Source organism: Caretta caretta, chromosome 6, assembly GCF_965140235.1.
Source record: "Caretta caretta isolate rCarCar2 chromosome 6, rCarCar1.hap1, whole genome shotgun sequence".
NCBI classification, from domain to species: Eukaryota; Metazoa; Chordata; order Testudines; family Cheloniidae; genus Caretta; species Caretta caretta.
Genome location: NC_134211.1, coordinates 40,497,676 through 40,522,508, shown reverse-complemented (window position 1 = coordinate 40,522,508; position 24,833 = coordinate 40,497,676). Strand labels below are relative to the sequence as shown.

The window sequence follows — 24,833 nt, the reverse complement described above, 5'->3', positions numbered from 1 at the left end:
AGTACTGTTTTATAGCTCTATACAACAAAGTGGTTGAAACTACAAGAATTATGGGGACTGTTAGTGCAGCTCAGAATCAAAAATTGTAAATCTGATTAGATAAAATACTAAAAAATTACATCTGGACTAATAATTTATATACCAGCACTGATGTATTATAGAAAGGCTCACAGACTCTTAACCATAGCAGCACTTGTCAATATTAGCATATTTAAAATGGTGGGTGGTAAGATCATTCTATTCTTTTAGTCTCTCTTGTTTTTCCTTCAGTATTTTGCATACAAGAACTCATTACTTTAAATGCAACATAATTTGCATTGGTTTACATAACTAATTTCTATCACTCTAATTTCTGAGAGAATGAGTTTAGGAACGACACAGCATAAATAATCCCCCCACACACCCCGCTGCTGCCCCATACCTACATTAAAAAACCTCAGCACAGTTTTGTTAACAGTTTTTTAAGCATATGATAGAAATATACAGCACTGTAGGTGAGTTTCTGAATAAAATATTATAATAGTATTTTTCTAGAATCTCACAAAGTTATAAAACATGCTCATCAATACTTTTGGGGCTTTTTAGGTCAACTAGTGATTTTCAAATGGAGTGTCATGAATCTCATATTTTGGCATCACTTCAGCTTATTTTTCAGTTTCTCTGTCATAATATATTTTGTGTTTGTTTACTGACAGAGCAATAGATGATTTATTGTGTGATTGTCAATGAAGAAAATGTTTAAAAATCATTAATATCATTTTAAAAGGTATTTCAGTCTTCTGTTTTGGCCTCTGTTTAGCTGTGCTAGGCCTGTGAATGACAGCTTCCCTGCTTGAAGCATACAGAAAGCACAGCCTTCCTCATTCACTGACAGTACTATGGCCTTTTCACACGTTCCCTCCACAGCAGTGTTTGTCCCCAAACACTGGAACCCAGCACAATGGCATTCCTGCTTCAACACCCCCACCAACAGTACAACTACATATCAAGAATGCTAATGAGATGGTACAGCCCCCATGGTTGAAAGTGTTACCTACATTTCATACTAACATGTTTATATGATTCTTATTGTTATTAATGAATTTAAGCTCTTGCATAGCTCTGAACAATTTCATTTTGGAGAGGTCTCTGTTTTAAGAACATATATGTTTTAAATACAAGCTACAGGAGCCATGCATGATATTTGAAAACATATACAGACACACACATAAACACACACAAATATATATTACATATATAATACACAAATGTTAAATGCTAGGTCTATTTAAGTATCTCAGGATTTTTGACAAACTGGAAGAGCATTTTTAAAGTCACATATCAGTATAGTTACAACTCCATCATGTGAAAATTAATTACAGAATAATGCTGTCTGTAGTGCTGGATAGTTATTGTATTTATTTTTTATCCAGAAAGTTGTGTATTTTGAAATCACGTCCTCTGAGGTTGATAAAATTTCAAGATTTTACTGGAGTCCACAGGACATTACAACTTAATACAACTACAATACTCGGGACTCTACACAAAGGAAAAACATAAACGACAAGCTATTGTGATGTACAGATGTGTTATTTTCTTTTCTCCTGAGTTCAAAGAGACATTTGAACCCTTCTCCAGCCACAAGTATCCTCTTAGTTCTACCTGATTATAATATAGTAAATAAGCAAGGTTAAGATACATAACTAATATAAAGCTAGGAAATGGATTCAAATATCCCCTTGGTTTTAACTGCTTTACTGCACCCTACATCATTCTTAAGGAATGGCACTCAAAGTCTATCAAATCTCCTCGTAAAGGTGATACAGGGGGCACAGCAGAATGATAGGAGTTTCTCCTTTTGACCTGTGGACTGAGAATTTTAACGACATACTATAGGGCAGGAAGCAACTAGCTGATAATAGGCAGTCCACTGTGCAGCCTTTTGGGTCAACCAATGTGTACTATTTGTAATCCAGTAGGTGCATAACAATACACGTTGATTGAAATTGAAATTTAAAACTACTTAAGTTTTAGTAAAAGTGGCTCAGAATTATAATTGCTATTGAGCTACTAATACTTCCAAGAGCTATTTAATCTCATTATTTCAACAAAGCAGGTTGTCCCAGCAGAGTATTACCAGATCAAAGGGGTTTTCCATAATTTTTCTTCATTTGTTCTTTATTTATTTAAATAAAAGATAGCATAAAACACAAATATAACACAAATCTCAAAATAACAGAGAGAAATAGAAAATTCAGTTAAGATTGTCAAGTAATGTCTAGATATACAGTGATTTGAAAACTGAACATGTTTCACATCATAGAGTTGTACTGCTAGTCTGCCTAGACACAACAGGATGAAGAAGTGAGGGCTGTGCCCCCTGCATTCCTTTTTTAGAAGAGTTGATAGTTTTCAAATGTCATTCCTTGACAATGAGGTAGGGTGAAGTAAAGCAGCTAAAATTGAAGGGATACATACATGACTCAATTTCCTAGCTTTATATTACTATGTATTTTAACCTTGCTTATTTATATTATAATCTACATCTTTTTAAATTTTTAACTTATTTATAAATTATGGACAACATATGTAAACGTAGCCACAAACAAACTGATATTTCAAAATAATATGCTGTATTCTTTAATACTCACAGTACTCTGCATATGATTTCAACTATGTTCAATGCTAATAAAATTTCACCTTGAAAATGATTGGTAAAATTAAAGGGAAAAAAAATAAAAATGCATTTCTGCTATCTTTTTTATTTTTGTTTATGCTGCTATAATACCAGATACCACAAACTATTTACTTTTGAAAGTCTTACATTAACTTAATGTTTCTTAACATTATTGGAATATTTCCAAAATACTTAACTTTCTTGTTTTACTTTTAATACTTAAAACACTATTTTAAAATGCCTATAAAAATAATCTTCTGCTATTACAGAATTTTTGTGAACTAACAACTGGCATATTTATACTCCTAATTGTAACCTTATATTATATGAATCTTATATTATATATATATATCTCCCCCAGGCATTTGATAATATGAACACATGTCCAAATGTTCTTTCTGAATCTAGGTGAATTTGTTTTCAAAGGTGGTTTCAAACTTTAATAAAAGTGTTATTTTTCTGCTATTTAAACTCCCTTTTCAAACCCATACTTTTGGGCAACACCAGAGAAACGATTAATCTAAGTTAAATTACTGGAAATTTATTATATTTTCTTTATAGGAGCACAAAAAGCAACCGACAAAAGTCTTTCACATCGTTTTTATTATAGGCCACTTTGTGATTCAGTCCCCCCCCAAAATGCTGACCATTTGTGGAGCGTTAATTTATTTTGCAGATTAACATAACTGTTAAATATTTTAATGAATCATATTTGATAGATTTTCATGTGTATTTTTGAAAAAGATTCAGTGATTATTTTCTTATCAGTTAGGACACTGTACTGTAATATTTTGCTTTTCTGTACCATTCATGAGAGCCAGCATTGTCTTATACGTGAGAAACATCAATAGAAAATTTAAACATGATCATTGTATTTTTTTTTTACTGTGCTGCTAAAATGAGTCATGAAACAAGCCGATGTTTAGCCTTTCTGCCTGTTTCTATTTTCTTGATTTCTTGTTGTTGACCACCATTAGCTCAACATAGGAACAGTCTCTTCCAAAGTCAATGCTCATTTCTCCTTATGGATCTGACAGCAGGAGGTGCTGTATAAACAGTGAGACTGACACCCCATTTCCACCTCCCCTCCCCCTTCCCACACAGACTGATAGTATAATCTGGTTGATGCATTCATTCTTAACTCTGGGGCCTCTGATCACTTTTGAATCCGAGTTTCCTAGATGGCGGTTTAATGTATAATTATTACTTTTCCTGGCAAATCTGCATACTTGCTATTTTCATAAATCATTCAACTAACTTTTAAAAATTTGATTACTTTCATATTTATAAATCAAAAGATGTCAGACTTAGTTATTCTTAACAAGCCTAGAAATTCTATTTTTTATTCAAGTTAATTAAAATACAATACCTTTAGACTAAAAAGTCATAAATATATCTGCATATAGTATATAACAAGTATATAAATATGCAGATAAAGCAAACGTACTAACTAGGTCTCGTAGTCAAACTATAACAAATCAAGTAATACATCCTATAATCTGCTGTTACTTATGCAAATAAAAATGTATTTCTGATATATTTATTTAACTGTGCATGAATTGTCAATAAAAGCCTATTGTCTATCCTAAAGATAGCAAGTTCATTTTATTTTTGAGAATGTAACTCCAGTTATGTTTAGCTATTTTTTACTCAAAAATATTTCAACTATGGCCTTTATTTTGATTAGCCTTGTGTGAAAAAATACGATACAATTTTTAATATTCAATGTGCAGAACAAGCTTTTAATTTTCCTATGCAAAATGACTGCCTTTATAGGATTTCCACATAAGGAATGTCTCAGCTATGCACAGTGTGCAGCAAGAAAAGAGGAGACATATGACATCCCACACCAAAAGACAGATACAATTAGCTCCATTATTGTTGGCTTTGAGATTATAGGAGAAGCATTTCCCTAACGGGTACTGGAGCTCATGCAATACTTGTCACACTTCTTTATGACACAATGCCAATCATTGCCTTTACACAACTAGTACATTTTAAAATGAAAACAAAACAAAAAAAGAAGCAGACTTTTAAAGAGTGGGACAAACTCACCTGTTTGCAATAGTTTTTTGCAGACTTTAATCGTTGGTGTAAGGCCAAAAGAACTCCATGGATATACATCTTTGCTCCTGAGGGGCTGAAACCTTCTCCCTTAGAGACCCAAACAGGTCCACGCAAAGGTGTGATGGAATTTTGCAGGCATTTGTCAAGCAGAGGAACTATACAAGAAAAAAAGGGAAAATATATTCTTTTGACCCAACTGAAAATACACAGCCTGAAATGCAGCCCCAACATCAGAACTAACTCTTAACATCTATTATTTATATCTGACCTGGGTTAAGTCTTGGAAAAGCAACTCCTGCATTACTAGTGGCCACCATGAAGGATGTATTTATATTGAGACACCCCCCCCATGTAAGACTCACAAGCTTTGTGAGCACACCTGAATAGTTCTGAAGTGTGCCTAACTAGCTGTACAGAGTGTCATGGTGTGCACTGATTGCCTTATCTTCTCATTTATCACAGATGAGTTGGAACCAACCTTGCTGAAATCTACTTGCATTGTCCTGATAAAATTGTAAGATCCATGTTGTTTCTATATATAGTTCCCTGTTGAGGAGCTTATATATACCTAACATATTATACCTCATGTTATTCATAAAATATAATCAACACGCTCATAAGCAATTTTACAATAACCTTTTCATTGCCACTGCTTAAGCAACCAACTTTAAACAAAAAAACAAAACAAAACAAAAAACTGCTCAGTGTGGCTGTTTAAAAAATGAGGGGAAAAATCAAATGAAAAGATATATACAAATGGACTCATGGCAATAACTCTACAAGATTTTTCTTGCTATTTTTGGAATGCAAAACCATTCTAAAAGGTTTAATGCATTCTATTTTCAGAGACCTTATGCCAATATATGTGACAAACAAGGCAAGCACATTTTGGCTGCAGGCTTTATTTAGACACATGCATTTGACAGATATTTTGGATTTTACTGAACTGTGTAAACAACAGAGACCTTTCTTAAATATATAGTAAACTAACATGGCACTTGACTATTTAGGGATATAAAATATAAAAGACATTTCTGCTCTTTCTAGGTTGTGGAAGAAAATTGACAAATAAATAAATACAAATATAAAGCACACTTGTGAACACATGCAAATAAAAGGAAATACTTAGTTTTAGCTCTAGTCAGTATGTGGTCATTTCAAGACCACATTGTGCATATATATGTGACATATTTATATGTCTGTAGTAACCTCACAGGCAGTTGAATACTAAGGAAGGGCTGCATGCATAGTCAACAAAGACAATGAGTACATATCACTGGATACTTCACATATTTTACGCAGACCAGGAGGCTAGTATGACATTCTGTAAATTGACTCACAATTGGACTCAAAAGCTGTTCAACTTAACTGCAAAACCGTGCAGAGCCTCTTTGGTGATCATTTTTGGCTGAACTGAGCCTTTAGTAAAGAAACTATCAGAAGACAGTTCCCACATAGTTGGTCACTTTAAAGTAAATGTAGGGACACAACACACAGACTTAAGTTAACACTAGATGCAGAGAACAATAATTAGATGAGCATATGGTAGATTAGATATTTACTTTTGCTAAAATAAATGTATTTTTAAGTGTACTCAGCACATCGTGTGGGCAAAAATAGAAAGCCATAGAATTTTGTTTATTTTTTTTTACAGAGTATGTTACTTTAAAAGAAAACATATATTTTTATGATACTCTTAGACTGCCAAACAAGCCACATGGCTGAGACAAAGTCATATGACTTAAAACAGTATCACAGTATTGTCTTATCATCCGGTCACTAATCTTAGGCATCCTCTATTCATGGAATTCTCCATTCTCCAACACCACAAGCCTCAAAATACTGTTTGACTGCTTCTTCAACAAATATCTCTGGACCTACTACTTCCATGCCTCATAATGTCCCAAGCTGGTCTGCAAGGCCACTACAATCTCCTTAATGAAACCTCTCCTGAAGTTCCAGTTCTGCTATCATGTCTACAAGAAACTATGGCCCCCATTCAGCAAGGTAGATTAGCACATGCATAAATTAAAATGCATGAGTAGTTTCATTTAAATCAGTGGGACTACTCATGGGCTTAAAGTTAAGCACATACTTAAGCACCTTGCTTAACCAGGACCTATAACATCAGGCTCATAAGGTAATTTAGAAAATCTAATATTTAAATGTAAAGTTATTAATTTAAAAAATAATACACACATTGTGCGTGTGTAAACTGGAATCAATGACAAAGACAAGAGAATGGGAGGCAATGTTATAAGATAATTGAGGCAAAGTAGAGACGGGAAAAAATCTGCAGGACCATAAAGGCATTAAAAAGAGCATCCTGACTCTACTGAAATCAATGGCAATATTCCCTTTGACCTAAATGGGGCAAGATTTCACCCAAGAGAGTTGAACTTGATGCTGTGGGGAAGAGCCTATGTCCACAGTCCTTGCATTTAAAACTAGTGATCATCTTAAAGGATAATACTGTTATAATTATACACACACATACTTGACTTATGGTGGCTGGCAGATACTTACTTAAGCCAAGACACTGACAGAAGCTGGCCCTTCTCACATGGAGATGATGATTTATATATAAACACATTTGCTTTATCAGGATGTGGTCATTCACTACTTCACTTGTTTGTTGTTCCCATTTCCCCTGTCCTCAATCTCTCTATCAGTTTTGTCTTTTTTGGTTTTTTAGAGTGTAAGTACTTTGAGGTAGGGCTCATGTCTTATTTTGTGTTTGTACAGTTCCTAGAACATTCTGAGTGGCACAACAAGCAATAATAATAAATAAAATAATAATAATATGATTTTATGTCAGGCATTTCATCAAAGGGGTGACTGATAAAAGCAACATATTTGGGTCCAAATGCAGAACAGCATTCTTACTTAGGACAGTGCCTAAGCACATGCTTAAAGTGGAACATGTACATTAAGTGCTTTCCTGAATTCAGACCTTATGGATTAATGTATTTAAAAATTTTTAAATTATTCTATATATGGTATAAAATGTAGGATATATTTCCTTGACATTTAGCTGCCAGACACCTCAGAGGTAATACAAATAATTTAAATAAATATGTAAAGCCAATGTGAAAATTCAATAAAACTAAAAATAAAAAATTAGATGTTCCCAGAGAATCAAGAATTTCCCAGAATTTCTGAAGAAACAGGGTCATATGACCCTGTTTGATAAAAAGAGATATAGCCTGTGACAGGCTGGCTGGCTGGCCGGCTGTTAAAAATAGCTGGGCTTATCCTCGCCTATGACAGATCAGTCACCGCACCAGCTAATACTGATTTGCTGGGAACCAGGTGGCTCAATTCAGTTATCAGACTCAATAGGGGAAGAGTTGGGTGATTTCAATAAAGGGCTGGAAGAACTCAGTTGGGGAGGGGAGCTACAGAAGGGAGGCTGTCTCATGTGATTGGTCTGGAAGGGAAAGGGCAGCATGAGAGGAGGCGGCTCATGTGGCTACTCCAGGAAAAGGCCAACACCCCCGCCCCCCCCCCTCCCCAGGAAATGGCTTGGAGATAGACTTGGAATAAGACTAGGGGAAGGGCACCAGGGAAGAAGCCCTGAGGATCAGCAGCTCTGGCAGGAACAAGGCCTGTAGGGAGAAAGTCTGGAGGGTGAGCACTGTATGAGTGAGTGGGGCAGAAGGGTAGCCCAGGAGGAGTGGAAAATTATTTTATGTTGTTTGGATTAGAGACTGACACTTTACAGGGCCTCCCTGAGGGAAGGTAGGAGTGTTGTTGGAAATAAGAAGGAAACAGAGGTAGAGCCACAGTTGCAGTGTGGCATAATAGACCAAGGGGAGGAGGTGCTACTACATGGCCGAAAAGAGTACTTGAAACAACAGCATGTTTATAGTAAATTGCATTTTTGAAAAGTAATAACATATCTGCAGATTTAAATTTTTAGTTTATAAAACAAGTGTTTTCCTGCTGCTGTGGAATTTGTCACAGAATTGTGTGGTAAAATCTAAGCTTTCATTTATAAACATTAAGGATTAAATCTTGGCCCCACTGAAATTCTGAAATTGACTTCAAAGGACCAGAATTTCACACAATGCTTTCAGTCCTGTGGTTACAAAGAAAAAAATTCCAAATCTGAACTGAATGTAAACTGATGCCATGTTGTTTTTCTGAGTCCGCAAACAGACAAACTGTAAGAGAAGTGTGTGAAATGCCCCGTGTACTGAAACTAGATGTTAACTCTGAAGGCTAATTACAACATTATAAATATTAACTATTTCACTGCTGACAACTTTAAAAGAAATATAGCACTAATGTGCTTATGCATCACTATTGAAGGTAGTAGTAGATACTGAGGGGACAGTAGTAGGGTAGCTGGCAGCTATCAAGAATTGCTGGAATGAGGAAGCCCCCAGTACCAAGGTAACACCTGACTCTTGGATACCAAATTCTGAAAACACCTTCTTCACCTTCCTGAAAACAAAAATCCTCCACTGTTCTTTTCCAATGCGTCAAGAATGTCCGCTCCCCCCTGGACAACTTCTACAATGAAATAGTATATCATCAATGTAAAATCTGTAGTGCAACAGAATTGGAAAATTAGGGGCATACTAAAACAAAACAGGGTAGATCATCAGCACGTAAACTATCAAAGCTCTATTGGCTTCAATGGAGATACAGCAATTTACTCAAGTTGAGGATCTGGCCCAATAATTTCATATCAAAATAAAAAACACAGTACATACTGTACTAATTGTATTACTCATTTTCATAAACATCTGTGACCAGATATTCCTTGCCAAGATTCTGTTGGCAAAAGAGACAAGCTTTTCAGCAACATGGAGCTCTTCTTCAGGTCTGTGTACCTCGAAAGCTTGTCTCTTTCACCAACAGAAGTTGATCCAGTACAAGATATTACCTCATCCATCTTCTCTCTCTAATATCCTGGGATCAACATGGCTATAACAACACTACAAACTGGCCAAGATTGACTTTTTAACTATTTTCTCTCTAGATTTTCAGCCTTATACAAGTGTGTATTTTTCCATGTTTTAAAAGTAATAACTTTATTTATTTCTCTACTGAAATAAAAGAAAATATTCCAGAGCAGGGGTGGGCAAATAACGGCCCCCAGGCCACATCTGGCCCGTCAGACCATTTTATCCAGCCCTCCACTCCCGCTGAGGAGCAGGGTTGGGAGTGCCCTGATACAGCGCTCCAGCCGGGGAGTGGGGTTGGGGGCTTGCCCAACTCCATGCAGCTCCCAGGAAGCAGCGGGCATGACCCCCTTCCAGCTCGACCCCCCTCTGGCTCCTACGTAGTACACGGAGGCGTGGCCAGGCAGCTGTAGATGCCACCCCACCTGCAGGCGCTGCCCCCTCAGCTCCCATTGGCCGTGATTCCCAGCCAATGAGAGCTGCAGGGGTGGCGTCTGCAAACAGAACAGTGCGCAAAGCCACCTGGCCGCACCTTGGAGCTGGAGCGGGGACATGCTTCTGGGAGCTGCTTGCAGTAAGCGCCGCCTTGAGCCTGCACTTCTCAGCCCCGTCCTGTGACCCAATCCCCTGCCAGCCCTGATCCCCCTCCAGCCCTCCAAATCCCTCATTCCCAGCCTACAGCCCCCTCTTGTATCCCAAGCCCCTCTTCCCCAGCCCCAACCCAGAGCCCTTACCCCCAGCCAGAGCCCTTACCCCCATCCTATGCCCCAATAGCCTGCCCCAGCTCTCATTCCCCGTCCGCCCTCCAAACCCATTGGTCCCAACCCAGAGCATCCTCCTGTATCCCAAACTCCTCATCCCTGGCCCCACCCCAGAGCCCGCTCCCCCAGGAGGAACCCTCACACCCCTCCCCTGAATTCCCAGCCCTAATCCTCCTCCTGCCCTCCGAACCCCTCAGTCCCAGCCTGGAGCCCACTCCTGCACCCCCCAAAAAGTCCATTACCAGATGTCTGTTTCCCCATCCCAGAGCCCTCACCCCACTGTACCCCAACCCAGAGCCCCCTCCTGCACCCTGAACTCCTCATGTCTGGCCACACACCCCAGCCGGAGCCCTCACCCCCTCCTGTACCCGTATCCCCAATTTTGTGAGCATTCATGGCCTGCCATACAATTTCCATACCCCGATGTAACCCTCAGGCCAAAAAGTCTGCCCACCCCTCTGTTCCAGAGGCACAAAAGAGCAACCATAAAAGTACAAAAAGAAATCTCTGTGCAATATAGTTTATATGGGAAGCGGGGAAGAAATTTGGAACAATTAAGTGCTATATGAATATGCCAGGAGAAGATTGTACCTACATCAAAACAAACAAATAAATAAAAATTCTTTAGGTTTCAGAGTAACAGCCGTGTTAGTCTGTATTCGCAAAAAGGAGTACTTGTGGCACCTTAGAGACTAACCAATTTATTTGAGCATAAGCTTTCGTGAGCTACAGCTCCAATGAAGTGAGCTGTAGCTCACGAAAGCTTATGCTCAAATAAATTGGTTAGTCTCTAAGGTGCCACAAGTACTCCTTTTTTTTTTTTTTTTTAATTCTTTAGGTTCATCAGTATTGGTGCTATTGAGCTTCTGGTTTATGAAGGTTCTATCAGGAATTCTTAGCTCTATAGCTGAAAAATTCATCACTGGTCAAAGATCCTTTCAAAAATGGTGTGACATAACATACATTGTCTAGCTATACAAAAAGAGGACAGGAGACACTTGATATGGATTTAATCAGGCTGAAATTTTATTATTTGATGTCTGGGACTACCCAGCAGATAAAAGTGTACAGTGCATGCAACTCCAAGTTTATCCAAATAACTACGTGGGGCTTCTACCAGCCCCCCATTTTCCATCCAGTTCCCCAAGCCAACCCATGGCTTGGAACTTACCATCCATTCCCCCCCACCTTGTAAGAGGGTTAAGGTGGGCTATAAGAAAGGGGGATTGGCTCCTTGCCGTACCAATCATAGGAGTCCCCAACACACACACGCCGGTCCGTTCCTTTAACCAGCACCTCCTTTTAAGTCCTTTATCAGGCCATCAATCTGGTCACTGGATGCCTTCCCTATGGAGTACCTGCACTAGACATCTGCCTCACACTTACAAAATAAGTTGCAACATATAGCCTAACCATCTTTTCTCCTCACCAGAAAAGGTCCACCCTGACACCCACTGTGGGAAAGGCGAAAAAAACTCACTCCACCGAAGCCAATATGGTGGTGAGCGGAAAATTGCTTCCCAGCCCCCGTAAAAAGGAGCGACTAACGCAGTGCCCACAGCAGGTCCTAACCAAACCTGATATTCACACCTCTAGGGGAGGGAGGGTGGGTGCTGCCTTGCCTGCTGCATGGAGAAAAGACTTCCCACACGTAAGGCTTGCACCTTTAAAGCCTACTGCACCTTATATCCCCTGTGGGCGAGTCAGCACCACAAAACTGACCACCACCCACTTTTTTTGAAGCAGTTTCTGACCTCCTTCCCATGCCACCCCAACCGCCATAAAGCACTGATACCTTCCTTTGGCAAGCCCAGACAACATTCCCCCCACTTAAAGTGCCGTGCGGTCATTTGTGTTGATCTCAGTTCTGGTAACTGACATTGTTATAATTGGTTGTCTGAGACACCCAGACACAGGGCCATAAGACATTCTTTGATGAGTGGCCACACACTGAAAACTATTTCTTCTTGATACAGTTCTAAGGATTTCTATCCTCCTCGGTGCATTATGTAAAATACAGTGAAGAAGAAGGTCTGAACCACTGACCTCCTGAAGAGCAGTAGAAATTAATATTGAACTTTCATACATTTCTATGGAATTAAGAGCTCTGTGCAGACCACAGGCTGCAAAATGAAGCAAACAGAGCACTCAAGCAAATTTACCAGAGATTTTAGAACATTTTCTGAAGTGCTGTATAATCTATTCAATCTAATCTAATCTGTTCTCTTGATTTTAATAAGTGCCCTGCTTCAATATTCCGAATTCTCTCTACTGGAAGCAGGGCACTTATTAAAATCAAGAGAACACTAATAATCCCAGTTCAAAGGTTAACCTTTAAGTACGATCTTTCTTTATGGATCATGAAACTCAATGACTACGTGTTCACCTTGGTAAAGGAAGACAAAGGCCAGCCCCGGGAAACAATATGAATCAGCTAATTTGGAGGTACAGATACACGTGGGCATGATGAACAAGTGTCATAGATTTAGAGCCACTCTGTGAGATATTTTGAATGCTTGAGAGTGAATGATAAAATGAGACAAATGGAATATCGTGTTTAGAAAATGAAATGAACCAAGAAGGAAATTAGTGCTTACGGGAAGGAAGATAATTTATGTAAAAAATGCAGTGTGGAGGTTGAAAAGGATTTTTAAAGGGACTGATAAAATCCCTTTCCCCTTTCATCTCTCTTTCAACTTTTCCAAGCATGCTATATGCAGAACTTTAAGAAGAAAGCATTAGCACATATCTATGTACTTTCTTTCCTAATCATTCCACCGCTGCTGTACCTCACCTATGTGGCAATATTACTCCCCAGATCTTCAGCCATGGGGAAGGAGAAAGTGAACAGAAGAAGAAATTGTTTTGCTCCTTCACTAAGGTCACTAGGTTAAATACTTTTTTAAGTGTTAAGAAATATTAGAAGTAAAATCTGTCCCTTACTGACCTGGTGGGTTGAGTTATATCATATGACAGAAGCACAGTTGCCAACTTTCACGCAGTAAACAAGCACCCCAACTTTCACAATAAGCCAAAAATCAAGCTAATCCCATTTCAAAACAAGGCCAAAACAAGCCAATCCCTAAGAACCCCAACCCTCTATGAGCACCCCTGACTCTCTCCTCCCCCTTGCCCCGGCTTGCCCCTCTTGCCCTTGCTTGCCGGGAGCTGATTAAAAAAAGCAACAAGCTGCAACAAGCAACAAGATAAAAGCCAAAAACTAGCCAAGAAGCAACTCACAAGCCAATTAAGCCAAAAACAAGCCCAATGTCTGCATTTTTTTCATGGGTTTGACATATCTGGACAGAAGGTGAACTTCTTGAAGAAGATAGTACTTTTGCACTGATTCTAAGAAAACAGACTAAAAATATATTACCTCTAAAACCCAGGGACTTAAAGTCAATAAAGGTAATAACATAACGCATGGAATGTAACGTGAAAGCCTTCCAGTGTGACTAATATGAGGCAAAAGCGGCTTATTTCTCTGTTCTTGGTGTATTTTTTTAAACATGCTGCAAGAGGTGGTAGTGCAGATGATGATGAAATAGAGTAATGGAACAAGATGAAATCTGGAAAAAATAGGATACCAACACACAATAGACAGCAGTTTTGCCAGAGAATGGGGAAACAGACATCTGGTAATGGACTTTCCCCCCCCTAATTGAAGAACTGAGAACTCCAGGAGTTCTCAATTAGTGTAGATATCTCAGTATTATTGCCAGATTTTTCTGATAGGGCAAGTCTATACTACAATGTTGAGTCAACATAATTTACGTCAACTTACAGTCACTGTAGTAATTAAACTGCTTTTGCATGTCCACACTGCACTCCTTGTGTCGGTAGTGCGTGTCTTCACCAGGAGAACTGGCACCAATTTATCTGTCAGTGTGGGGCATTGTGGGATGGCCTCTGAAAGGCAGCAACAGTCAATGTAAGTAACGCAGTGTCTACACTGACGCTGCGTCGACCTAACTACATCGACGTAAGCACCACGCCTCCTGTGGAGGTGGAGCTATTAAGGTGGTATAGTGGGCGAGTTACAATGGTGGGAGTTGCATTTTATTGTAGACACTTACAGGGTTAGCTGCCTTACATCGACCTAATTCTGTACTGTATTCCAGGGCATATTATTTTAGGGTATATCGTATAATACTACAATCATTTTTTAATTTTGCCACAAGTAACGGTAGCAGAACAATAAGAATTATCTCATCATCAGATTTTTTTTTAAAACTGTTAGACAAAAAGCTTTCAATATGACTGAAATATGGAGAGGAAAAATTCACCATGAAGCTCCTTAGATACCAACAAAGACTTTCTCAAAGGAGCTGAACAGTATATTTTGCAGAGTGTGTGTGTGTGTGTGTGTGTGCGCGCGCAGTTTGAGTTGAGTTGGTGCTAATGCACACATGTGCTTGACTGCATTTCCCCCCTATTTTTAGTAACAGTTATACAGCTCTGAGTCCCAAAGCAACTGGCATACACTATCCAAAAGCATGGTCTGCAGAGGGAGACTGAATGATGGAGAGCATACAGTTTGCTATGTTGTTTAAATTATGTCACTGTATTTTTACTCAAACAAAACTAATCTAACAGCTGCTGTGTATTTTTGTTTACATGCTATATGTCAAATCTTATTGTCCCTAAGGTACTTATGAGAGATGTTTTAGCAGTCATTTTCTTAAATACTGATGCCTATCCGAATTTGGATTTTTCCACCATTGAACAGAATGACAAGCACACGATTGCTGTACTTAAAGCAATCTTTCACAGCTGCTTTGCTTTTTCAGTGATCCCATTAAATTGACGGCATATGCCTGTGGGGTCTACACTGTTACCATACTGCTGAACAAGATGTTGATTTGTACAAAACAATCTGATAGAACTTGGCTTTATTAGGGGAAAACAGTTTGTAGGTTATTCTTTATTTTAAACTGAGTAAAATATAATTTATGAACTTGTCTCTCTGGGACTGTTACTGCACAACTGGTTATGTTAATTGTTTAGATATGGGTGCATTCCATTCTGAAACTCAATAGTTAGTAGGCATGAAAACTATGAAGTACCTTTAGTTTCTAAAATGCAGTACGAGTCATGTCTTTTCTTAAACTGAATGAAGTAGCTGTGCATTAAATATGCTGGCACATCTTCTGCTTGAGCAAGTGGACCGAAATGGTGTGAATTGTTAATGCCTTGCTGCTTTGGTTCACGGCTTGTGATTGATCATTTGTAACTATATCTACTCCTTGTTCCATGAAATCAAGTATGGAGTAATGGGTTCATCAGATTTTTGGGTTAAATTGAGAGTGAAGAGGTACTGTGTGTAGAAATAAGAGTTGCCATGTTCGGGGCTGGCCTTGTAACAGCATGGAATCTAAAGGCGATATTCAAAACCACTTCACTCATCATACGCTTACTGATTCTGAATAGGGTCCATTTGCAGGGGACATTTTGGTAGTTTTCCAATACACTTTATGCCTCTTTCGACTTCCACCACCCTGCACTTTTTTTAAAAAAAACAGCAGAGGGTATAACAGGTCAATGTACAAAATTAATGTATTTAAATAACTTGCTATATAAAAGTAAAAATAGTCTGGGACTGAAATATTCAACCCTCCTCTCATGTCAGTAATTGCTGATACCATCAAAATATCAAGTAATTCCAACTACCCTGAACTCAAAGAAGTGCTTGTTAGGTATTCAATACTATAACACATTATTTTTTAAAAATTCTATTGTATTGAATTAGGCCTCAAGGCAAAGAAAAAGAGCTACACAAGCCTGCAGTTAGCTTCTCAGTCCATTCCTGTGCAATGGCGACACATTTTGCTAGTCACTATCACATGACTTGTGACTTTGCAAACAAGTAGCACGTGGGACCACTGTAAATAAAAGCCAACAGCAACCAAAAGTGACAACTTATAATGGCCTGCAAGAGAGTAATCGTGTTACAGTATCTTCTGATAACATGGAAGATAATGTGTCTTTACCAACCTTCCTACAAGGCTCACCATTTTTAATTGTTACAAAAGCCTCACTACACTTTGTGTATCATCTAACCATCCCTGATTACTTATATCGATTTAAAGTGAAACATGATCACCAGCTTCAGTAGCTCTATAACAATTAGTAAAAGCTACCTAACTTAACATAGCATGTACCAGTTTACCTTTGAATAAATGAATCACTATAATTACATACTTACAATTTTTTACCTGTTCTTGTGAATACTTATATCACGGTAGTACTTAAAAAGATGTTAATGTTAAAGACAACCAAGTTAAAAAACAGCCTTAAACTCATACCTTTTAAAGCACAAAATTCAAGCACCAAAAATAATACATATAAAATTATTATAGTAGTTATATTCTCATTTAAAAGTTAAGATATTAAAAAGATTTAAAATCAAAATGTTGGAAGATGTTTTGTATTGTATTCATAACTGAATCTAACAATATCTGTTCTCATTTTTAAAGTGTCAATCTGTTTACAGCCCTCTCTTGTCCAAATTTGTCACACATCATTATAGTAAATGAAGTTGAGTGGAGTGTATTGCATATATGTAGTGTGTGTGATTATATAGATATATGTTAAAATACAGCAATAGATGTATGATGATGCAGTACATAGATGTTTAGTCTACTATCTATCTAAGATTGTTCAGATCTCTTATTTGATTAACATTTATTCTAACTGAAAATAACTACAATACAAACTTATAGCAGGCTAACCCCTGTAAAAGTTTTAATTTTCTTGAATGTTTCATACCCAACTTGTGCTGACTTCTCTGGCAGGCTACTGCAAGTAATCTTGACTGAGGAAGAAGCTGCTTTTTTCAGACCGCATTTTAAAAGAGCTGTCTTCCTTTTTTACCTAATAAATGACTTAACACATTTTTAGCACTGAAGAAACCTCCACTGGTTTAAAATTTTGATTCAGGCAAAGGCTCTAATGTTCAGATGCTTGTCTGATAGTTTTCTGAACTAGGTAAACCCATGACCTACTCTCCCTGTAAGCCTACTATTGTGTGAGAAGGATTCACCAGTCCTCTCCAGCAGCGGCAGCGCTCTCTGGGGGAGACCACACCCATGCTAGTCTTTTGAGGAGACTATAAAGCTCTCCCCAACTGAAAAATAGGCTTGGGAAGTGTCAGGGAGGAAGCTAAGGAAGGGTTTGTGCCTTTCTTTCCCACCCTTCCATCACTCTGAATGAAGTTCTGCATTCCTCCCCAGGAACAGTTGGGATAGGTATGGAGCTCACTTCTGAATAACTTAGTTATGCAAAAAGAAAAGGAGGACTTGTGGCACCTTAGAGACTAACAACTTTATTTGAGCATAAGCTTTTGTGAGCATGAATGCATCCGATGAAGTGAGCTGTAGCTCACGAAAGCTTATGCTCAAATAAATTTGTTAGTCTCTAAGGTGCCACAAGTACTCCTTTTCTTTTTGCGAATACAGACTAACATGGCTGCTACTCTGAAACCTGTCATTAGTTATGCAGTTTTCCCTGTTGAGCTGTCCTAGACTACATAGTATTCTTAGAAGACTCATTTTATGTGAAATTATTGTCTTTCCAGGAGCAATGTACCCCACAAAACAGTACTACCTGGAAAAATCAGAGAACAGCAACAGCAGTAAGATAGGGTTCTGCCAAACTAAGGTAAGCAGTCCAGCATCAGAGATTAATCAAAACTCTGTGAACCTCAAAAAGCAATAATATTGAGATACCAGAAAATAAGTTTGCCAGGCATTTTAGGTTACAATATAAATCAAGAGTGCAGACACTACCAGAAATTAAGCTTTCTTTCTTTTTTTTCTCTCTCTCTTTCTTTCACTATCATTTAAATGCATCAAACCAAAATGCTCTTAGAATGTCAAAACTATCCTTTAAAAGTTCATAAAATGTCAACAGCAGTCTCTGCATTTAACTCATCCAATAGAAGTTTTCTCATTTTCCTTTCCTGAAGGTGGCACTGTTGTTGGTAATGTGTATAAGTGGATTCCAGTATTCTTAAATACATAATTAAAAAAAAAAAAGGGGGGCGGAGAGGGAGCCTAAAAAAAGTTCAGATTCTAGCACTTAGAGGTCAGCCTGGTGTATCAGCTATAAATGTGATGTCAGATTACAATATTTTTCAAAACTATGTAATATGACATATTTCTGGTACCTATGTTATAAAAAAAAAACTTTAGAAGGTCTTGTACAGATGCTGTCTATTATAAGTTTTTATTACTACACATTCTGCTGACAATTTATTGTCATACCAAATAGGCCTAATTCTCTATGTCATTGTAGACATTTTGAAAGTGAGTAAAATGCTACCTTTCCGATTTAGTCACATTTTCCACCTACTTTGAGTAGTAGAAAATCAGACCCAGTCATTTTTTCAATGGATCACCAATATACAAGTCTCCAATACTAAACTTTTTGCAGATCACCTATGGCAGTTTAAGAGATAAAATGATACGGTCAAAAGATTTCACTGTTGAGAAAAGATATCACATCATGATTAGTTCAACAAACACATAGCTAATGTAGAAAGCAGAGTTCCCCTCCCCCCCAAAAAAGCTATGGAGTCCAGTAGACTTTCATTGAATTAGCAGCCTAATTTCATATGTATCAAGCCTTTTAAAACATACTATATAGCAGGAAATGTACTCGGGTACAATAGCAGCCAACCTCTTGAGGTTGTTAGACATGGTACAGTGTAATCCTCCATCCCCAACTGTGCCAAGTTTACACACACTGCAGCTAAGGATGGAGAGGGAAAAAGTGGTTCTAAGCCACTTTCCTGCACTGCCAAACCTGGGGCCAGCCAAGGCCTGAAATGGTCCCTGGTGGAACTTAGGTCCAGGGCTGTGTCACCTCTTGTGTCTGCTGCACCAGCCAAAAATCTGCCAGAACAGTGTGAGCTCTGGCCCATTCTTCCCCGCCCTGCTCCTGGCATACCCTCTGCACAGAGCAGGGGACTTGGGGATGTGTGGAGCTGGCTACACTGGCTTTGCACACCCAAGAATATCTCTGTGTATAGGGAATTTGGGGGGCAAACCTCAGCTGCACCTTCAGGTCAGTTTTCCAGCTGCTCAATGCAGCTGACAGGGATTGAGGATTGAGCCCACAGTCTTATTTTTAAATGTAAATGTTGTTGTATGTCCTAGCTTTTTTTTTATATTTGCACAGTCAGCAGAACCCTATTTCCATTTTACCATACCATCCAAAGCTACTCTGCATTAGTTAACAAGCTGTCCAGGGTCACTGCAGGTTCGCAATGTCTCTTAAAAAGAGACTTCTTCCTCAGCCAGCAGTGTCCCATAGAAGTCAACATTATTTGTGCTGAAAAAGCTAAGAACATAAAAGTTTCTACAGACTTTAGGCTGCTCAAACTTTTTAATGTAATTATTTTAGATAAAATACTAAACAAAGTAATAAGAAAAATGAAAGATTACATTGATATTGTGGACTAAGTTTCTATAAGGTATACTGTACTGTACATCTATTTTGGAATTGTATTACAGATATGTAGTCACACATCACAAACATACTATATTGCATATAACAACTTTTACTGTGTTGTTGTTTGAGAAGGGCTGATAATGCAATGAAATTCTAAATATGTAAATGGAACAATATTATTAATTTGATACAAAATATATTTTAGAATTTTTCTGTGTTCTTTTAATGATATTTTGAAATATAATAAAACGTAAATAATAATAATATTGTATATATAACTCTAGAGTTTTCAATATGTTGCTGTCCCATGGCATAGGCATGCTTTTGTGTTGCCCTTGGTAGCCACTATCTCATAATCCAGGGAAATGACTAAGAGACCAAAGCCCAAAGAAGTCAACAGAAATACTCCGGTTGACCTCAATGGGCTTTGGTATGGGGCCAATAAAAATACTGAAGGAAGGACAGGTTCCAGTTTTACAGGAAAATACCAAGGAACTAAAGTGTCAAAACACTTTTCACCAGACCTCCAAGCCATCTCCTCTGGCCTAGTAAAATATCCAAATTTTAAAATATTTGAACCATTTCTTTTCCCCATATGAAATGACTTGTTAGACCAGAATTTTCTTTGGCAGGCAGAAGAAAAAAGGGCTTGGAAATGGACTTTTAAATATAACTATAAATCAATGCTGTATTATAATTAGATGCAGAATTAGAAATCGTTTAATAACTTCCATTATTTGTCTGTGAAATCACCATATTTGTCAGCAGCCAGGATGATATGCTCAAAACGAAACTCATTTAGATAAAATTAAAAAAAATGTATGTTAACGGAACATTAACATTGAGAGGTTAATTCGCTCAAAAGTCAGAAAATGCCAGAGTTCAGCTTGCACATGCAACCTTAGCTTATGCTCCTTATATGTATGCATTGCAAAAGACTATTTAATTACATGTTCACATATTATTTGTCAAATAATACAGTTATTAAAGGGAAGCTGGTAGCAATCCCTATATATTTAGATTGCCTAACACTTTCCGCTATAAAACATTCATGTAACCTTTTCTTTGAGAAGCTTCAACACCGCATTATTTGCGGCAAACCTTTGATAGTCAGGTAAGGGCAATGCCCTGGGGCTATTCTTTGTCCCATAAAATTCCATTTCTGAGATTCATAATTTTTAAGTACAGAGAGGGCTATTATAATCATCTAGTCTGATATAAACTGTTCAAATCATCACCACTTCCCATCTCTTGCTTGCGTTCCTCAGGAAAATTTTGGCAGCATGGCAAAATAATAATTTAACATGAATAGTCTGAGGTTGGACAGATGCCACTACAAAAGTAGCAGCAGCACTACAAGCTGTTGTGGAAACCTGGAATTTGTGGAGTAGCTGTAGCGGAGGAGTGCTGGAGGAAAAAGAATGTGGATGGGCTCCCTTGTCCTGGAAGAATAACATATCCCCAGGATCGAATGCCATCCTCTGGCAGCACCACAATGGGGCAGGAACCCCTCCTCCGTATCTCCTGAGGGCAGAAATAGAGAAGACTAAGCCAGGCTCCTCCTGCACCAGCCACCTCCCAGACCCACTCTGGGATAATAGCCTTTTGCTACTGCCAGCTAATGTAGTTAGACCTGATCTCAACTAGAAGCAGTCAGTGACAAAATGCTGACTCAAACTATGATGAAGCATACTGGGGCGTGGTTAGTGCTTCTCATAAAAGAACTAGTTTTTACTTTTTTTCTTTAAAAAAAACTACAAAAACTTTATATTAAAATAATATTATTTAGGTTGCAAACTCAAGCATTTGTGTGTCCATACTGTGCACCCCTAAGTGGGGCAGGGATCCTGTGGACAAAACAGTATGTGATCATGTCATTAAAGACTGAATCATAATGTATATGTACAAGGGGCAGAATTAAGTTTGTATGAACAGCCATAAATCAGGCAATCCCAACTTGATTTTACCTATGTTATTCTAGCTTCTTTTTTAAAAATATTATACAATCTGAATTTTCAAGAACCGTTTAGGGAGTAGACCTGAGCAGTTCAGATTCATTCAAGGGACAAACAACTTTGTAGTTAGCGGAGGAGTTGTGCGACCGCATGAGGTATAGACTGCCTTGCTGATGCCAAGAACCCCTGAGGGTACACAGAAGAAACTATTTCCTATCACTCCATTTTAATGCTGTCAAGTTAACAGTTAATAAATGTGAGAATCATATGAGGTTCTAATCTATAAAAGTGGCTCTGTAAATATTCTCATCAGTTATATATTTATTATTTCTCACTTCCATATCAAACATACTTAGTTTACTATTAAAAATATGGTTTTCCTAACTGCTAGCCCTGCAATCCCATCTTGGAATATGAAGACAAGTTGAGTTCTTTCCGGCTTGTAAATAATCACCTTTTCAAGCATCGCTTTTAAAAATTGGAACTTTCACATTCTCTTACTGTGTTTTTGTTTATAATTAATATATTATTTATATAGGGCTCAGTCTTGAACTCTCCTGAGTGCCCATAAAAGGAATTAGGAGGCATAAAGAAACAGGGGAAACTGTTGGGGAAACAGTTACTACCACATACACACCAATCTGAGCATTAGAGCCAGTCCGGTGTTGCCAGCTCTTGTGATTCTATTGTGAGCAATTGCAGGCAATTTACTGCACACAATAAATTTGTTGCAAGCAATATTTGGAGTTTTTCTTCAAGTCCAGCTGCTGGAGTCATGTGATTACATAAGAATCTCAGCTTTCTTAAAAAAAAAAAGTTACAGCCTTTCTGGTTGCAGAGAAAAACTTGAGAATATAAATCATAAAGACCCAGAAATTAGAAGGCAAATAAAAAAATCCAAATGTATTTTTAAAAATTTCATTATTTTTAAGCCAATCTCAAGTTTTTGGGGATCTAACTCATTATTTTTAAGTGTTTGAGGCAATGTTGACAGTACTGTATCATAGAGGACTAGTGCATGTTACTTACTTCTCCCAGGAACTGGAAGAAAGCAGGAACAAGTTTATGACTCTAGCTAGATTGTAAAACTGCACTTCAGCACACAGTGCTGTAGGTACTAGTAACACTTTACAAATATATTTTAGAACAGTTCCTGGCCTAGAAATTGACAATACAAAAAAAAAAAAAAAGAGCAAAGGTGTTAGCAGACACAATCATTCTCTAACAATAATGAAAGGCTGGGTAAAATAAATTGGATACAACAGAAAATAAATTATGAAAACAAAATACTAAAGATCATGGCAATGGTTGTACCAATGTATTTATTTTCTAGAGTATTATTTCTACTTACCACTGCTGAGATCTTCCATTTTTGCTCCATGAATGTTGTACAGATGTTTTGCTGGTGAAGTAAGATTCATTCTTATTGTGCAAGCATCTAAAAACTTCACAAAAACAAAACTGTCTCACTAAAGATGGTTCAAGACTAAATCCTATTTAATGCAATAAAAAACTGCAGATCCAGTCTTAATCACTTACAAACCTCATACTTATATGAATTAAATAAAAGCCTGAACACAGTGGTAAATTCATGGTATAAAGCTGTTGGACCTCTGATTCTTTCACTGACCTAGACACATGGACAGACTAAGTACACATTACTTAGTACTGACTCTAAATCCAGTAGAATGCAAATTTACAACAAGAAAGAAACTGAGCATTCTATATTGTTTCTCAGAAAATCCAATTCTATTGAAGCAGGAAAAAAGGTGAAATCCTCAAAAAAATCTAGTGTGATAAATAATTTTCACAAAATGTGAAATAAGATGAAATACTGAAAAATAACAAAAAAGCATACTTTTAAATAGATATTGGATAGGACTGTCAACTAAAGCAATCATTACAATTGTTTTAAAGGACAAAGTAATTAGGGCTTCAGATTTGTCACAGCATTTTTTATCAAAAATCACAAAGCAGTCATGGTAAATTTAGTAGAAGTTATGAGTTACAAGATTTACTGTGACCTCTCCATGATTTATGATAAAAAATAATGCTGTGACAAATGAAATTCAACTATTCCTCATAGGCCAGCATCCTTTTCCTCCTCTGCTGCTGCCTCCTCCTCCTCCTCATCCTGCCAAGGGGGCACCAACCACCTGCAGTGCCACACTCTGCCCCGGCACTGCAACCTTACTCTCGGCACAGTGAGGAGGAGAGGCCTTGGAGGGCAGGGAAGGGAGTTGGAGAGCAAACCCAACCCACTCTCACCCTGCAGCAGTGACTCCTGTCCTGAGGGGCTGGGCCTGGCTCCCAGCTTGCCCTGCACTCACCCCCACAGCAGCAGCTTCTGCAGCTATTCTGGAAGTTGCAACCTGGCACACAAAGTCACAGCGCTGTCCAGGTTTGGCTCAACCGCCCTTGATGGAAGGGTGGTCAGGGTAAACTCAAGCAGCATGCTACCCCACACACCAGGTTACAATGCCACTCACTGAAATTTGGACTGGCCGCCACCCTGTCATGATAGAGGGGTGGCTGAACGAAACCTGAGCAGCGCTGTGAATCTGTGCACCAGGTCACAATGCTGGGGCCCAGTCCCACAGGACAGGAGCCACAGCTGCAGGATGAATTTATTAAACTCACATAGACACAAGTCACCGACAAACAGGAAAATTATCATGTCCATGGCATTTTTCCTTACGATGACAAACCTGCAGCCCTAAAGATAATTTATAATTAAGATACTACTGTTCATAAGAAAACCTAAGGGCTTGATTCTCAGCGTTTCATCGCCCCCAATCCTGAAGGCAGCCCTTATTGCTCTAACTTATGCAGGTGACACCTCTCTTGGCCCTCATGTCCTCAACCCATCTCAAAACTCCCACTACATGGAAGGGAAAGCATATGGCATAAAGCTGGCTATGCAGGCTTTACAGCACCAGAAATTCCCCCTTTTGTCAAGGGAATCATCAGTTGCTCCTTTATGGCAGCTGTAAGTCACCTTTACATCATTCCAGTGGTGCAAAGGAGA

General features: G+C 38.2%; 1 protein-coding gene across 4 annotated transcripts in view; it reads right to left on the bottom strand.

Annotated features, from left to right (window-relative positions):
- The window catches only part of DCDC1 (doublecortin domain containing 1), a 418,164-nt gene that overhangs the window by 303,443 nt on the left and 89,888 nt on the right, over positions 1-24,833 (bottom strand). For all 4 annotated transcript variants that reach the window (XM_048854576.2, XM_048854579.2, XM_048854578.2 and 1 more), the window contains 2 exons: positions 23,157-23,250; positions 4,712-4,878 (listed from right to left, as the gene is read on the bottom strand). In XM_048854576.2, the coding sequence (XP_048710533.2) occupies positions 4,712-4,878; positions 23,157-23,250 (261 nt within the window). The remainder of the gene's footprint in view (positions 1-4,711; positions 4,879-23,156; positions 23,251-24,833) is intronic.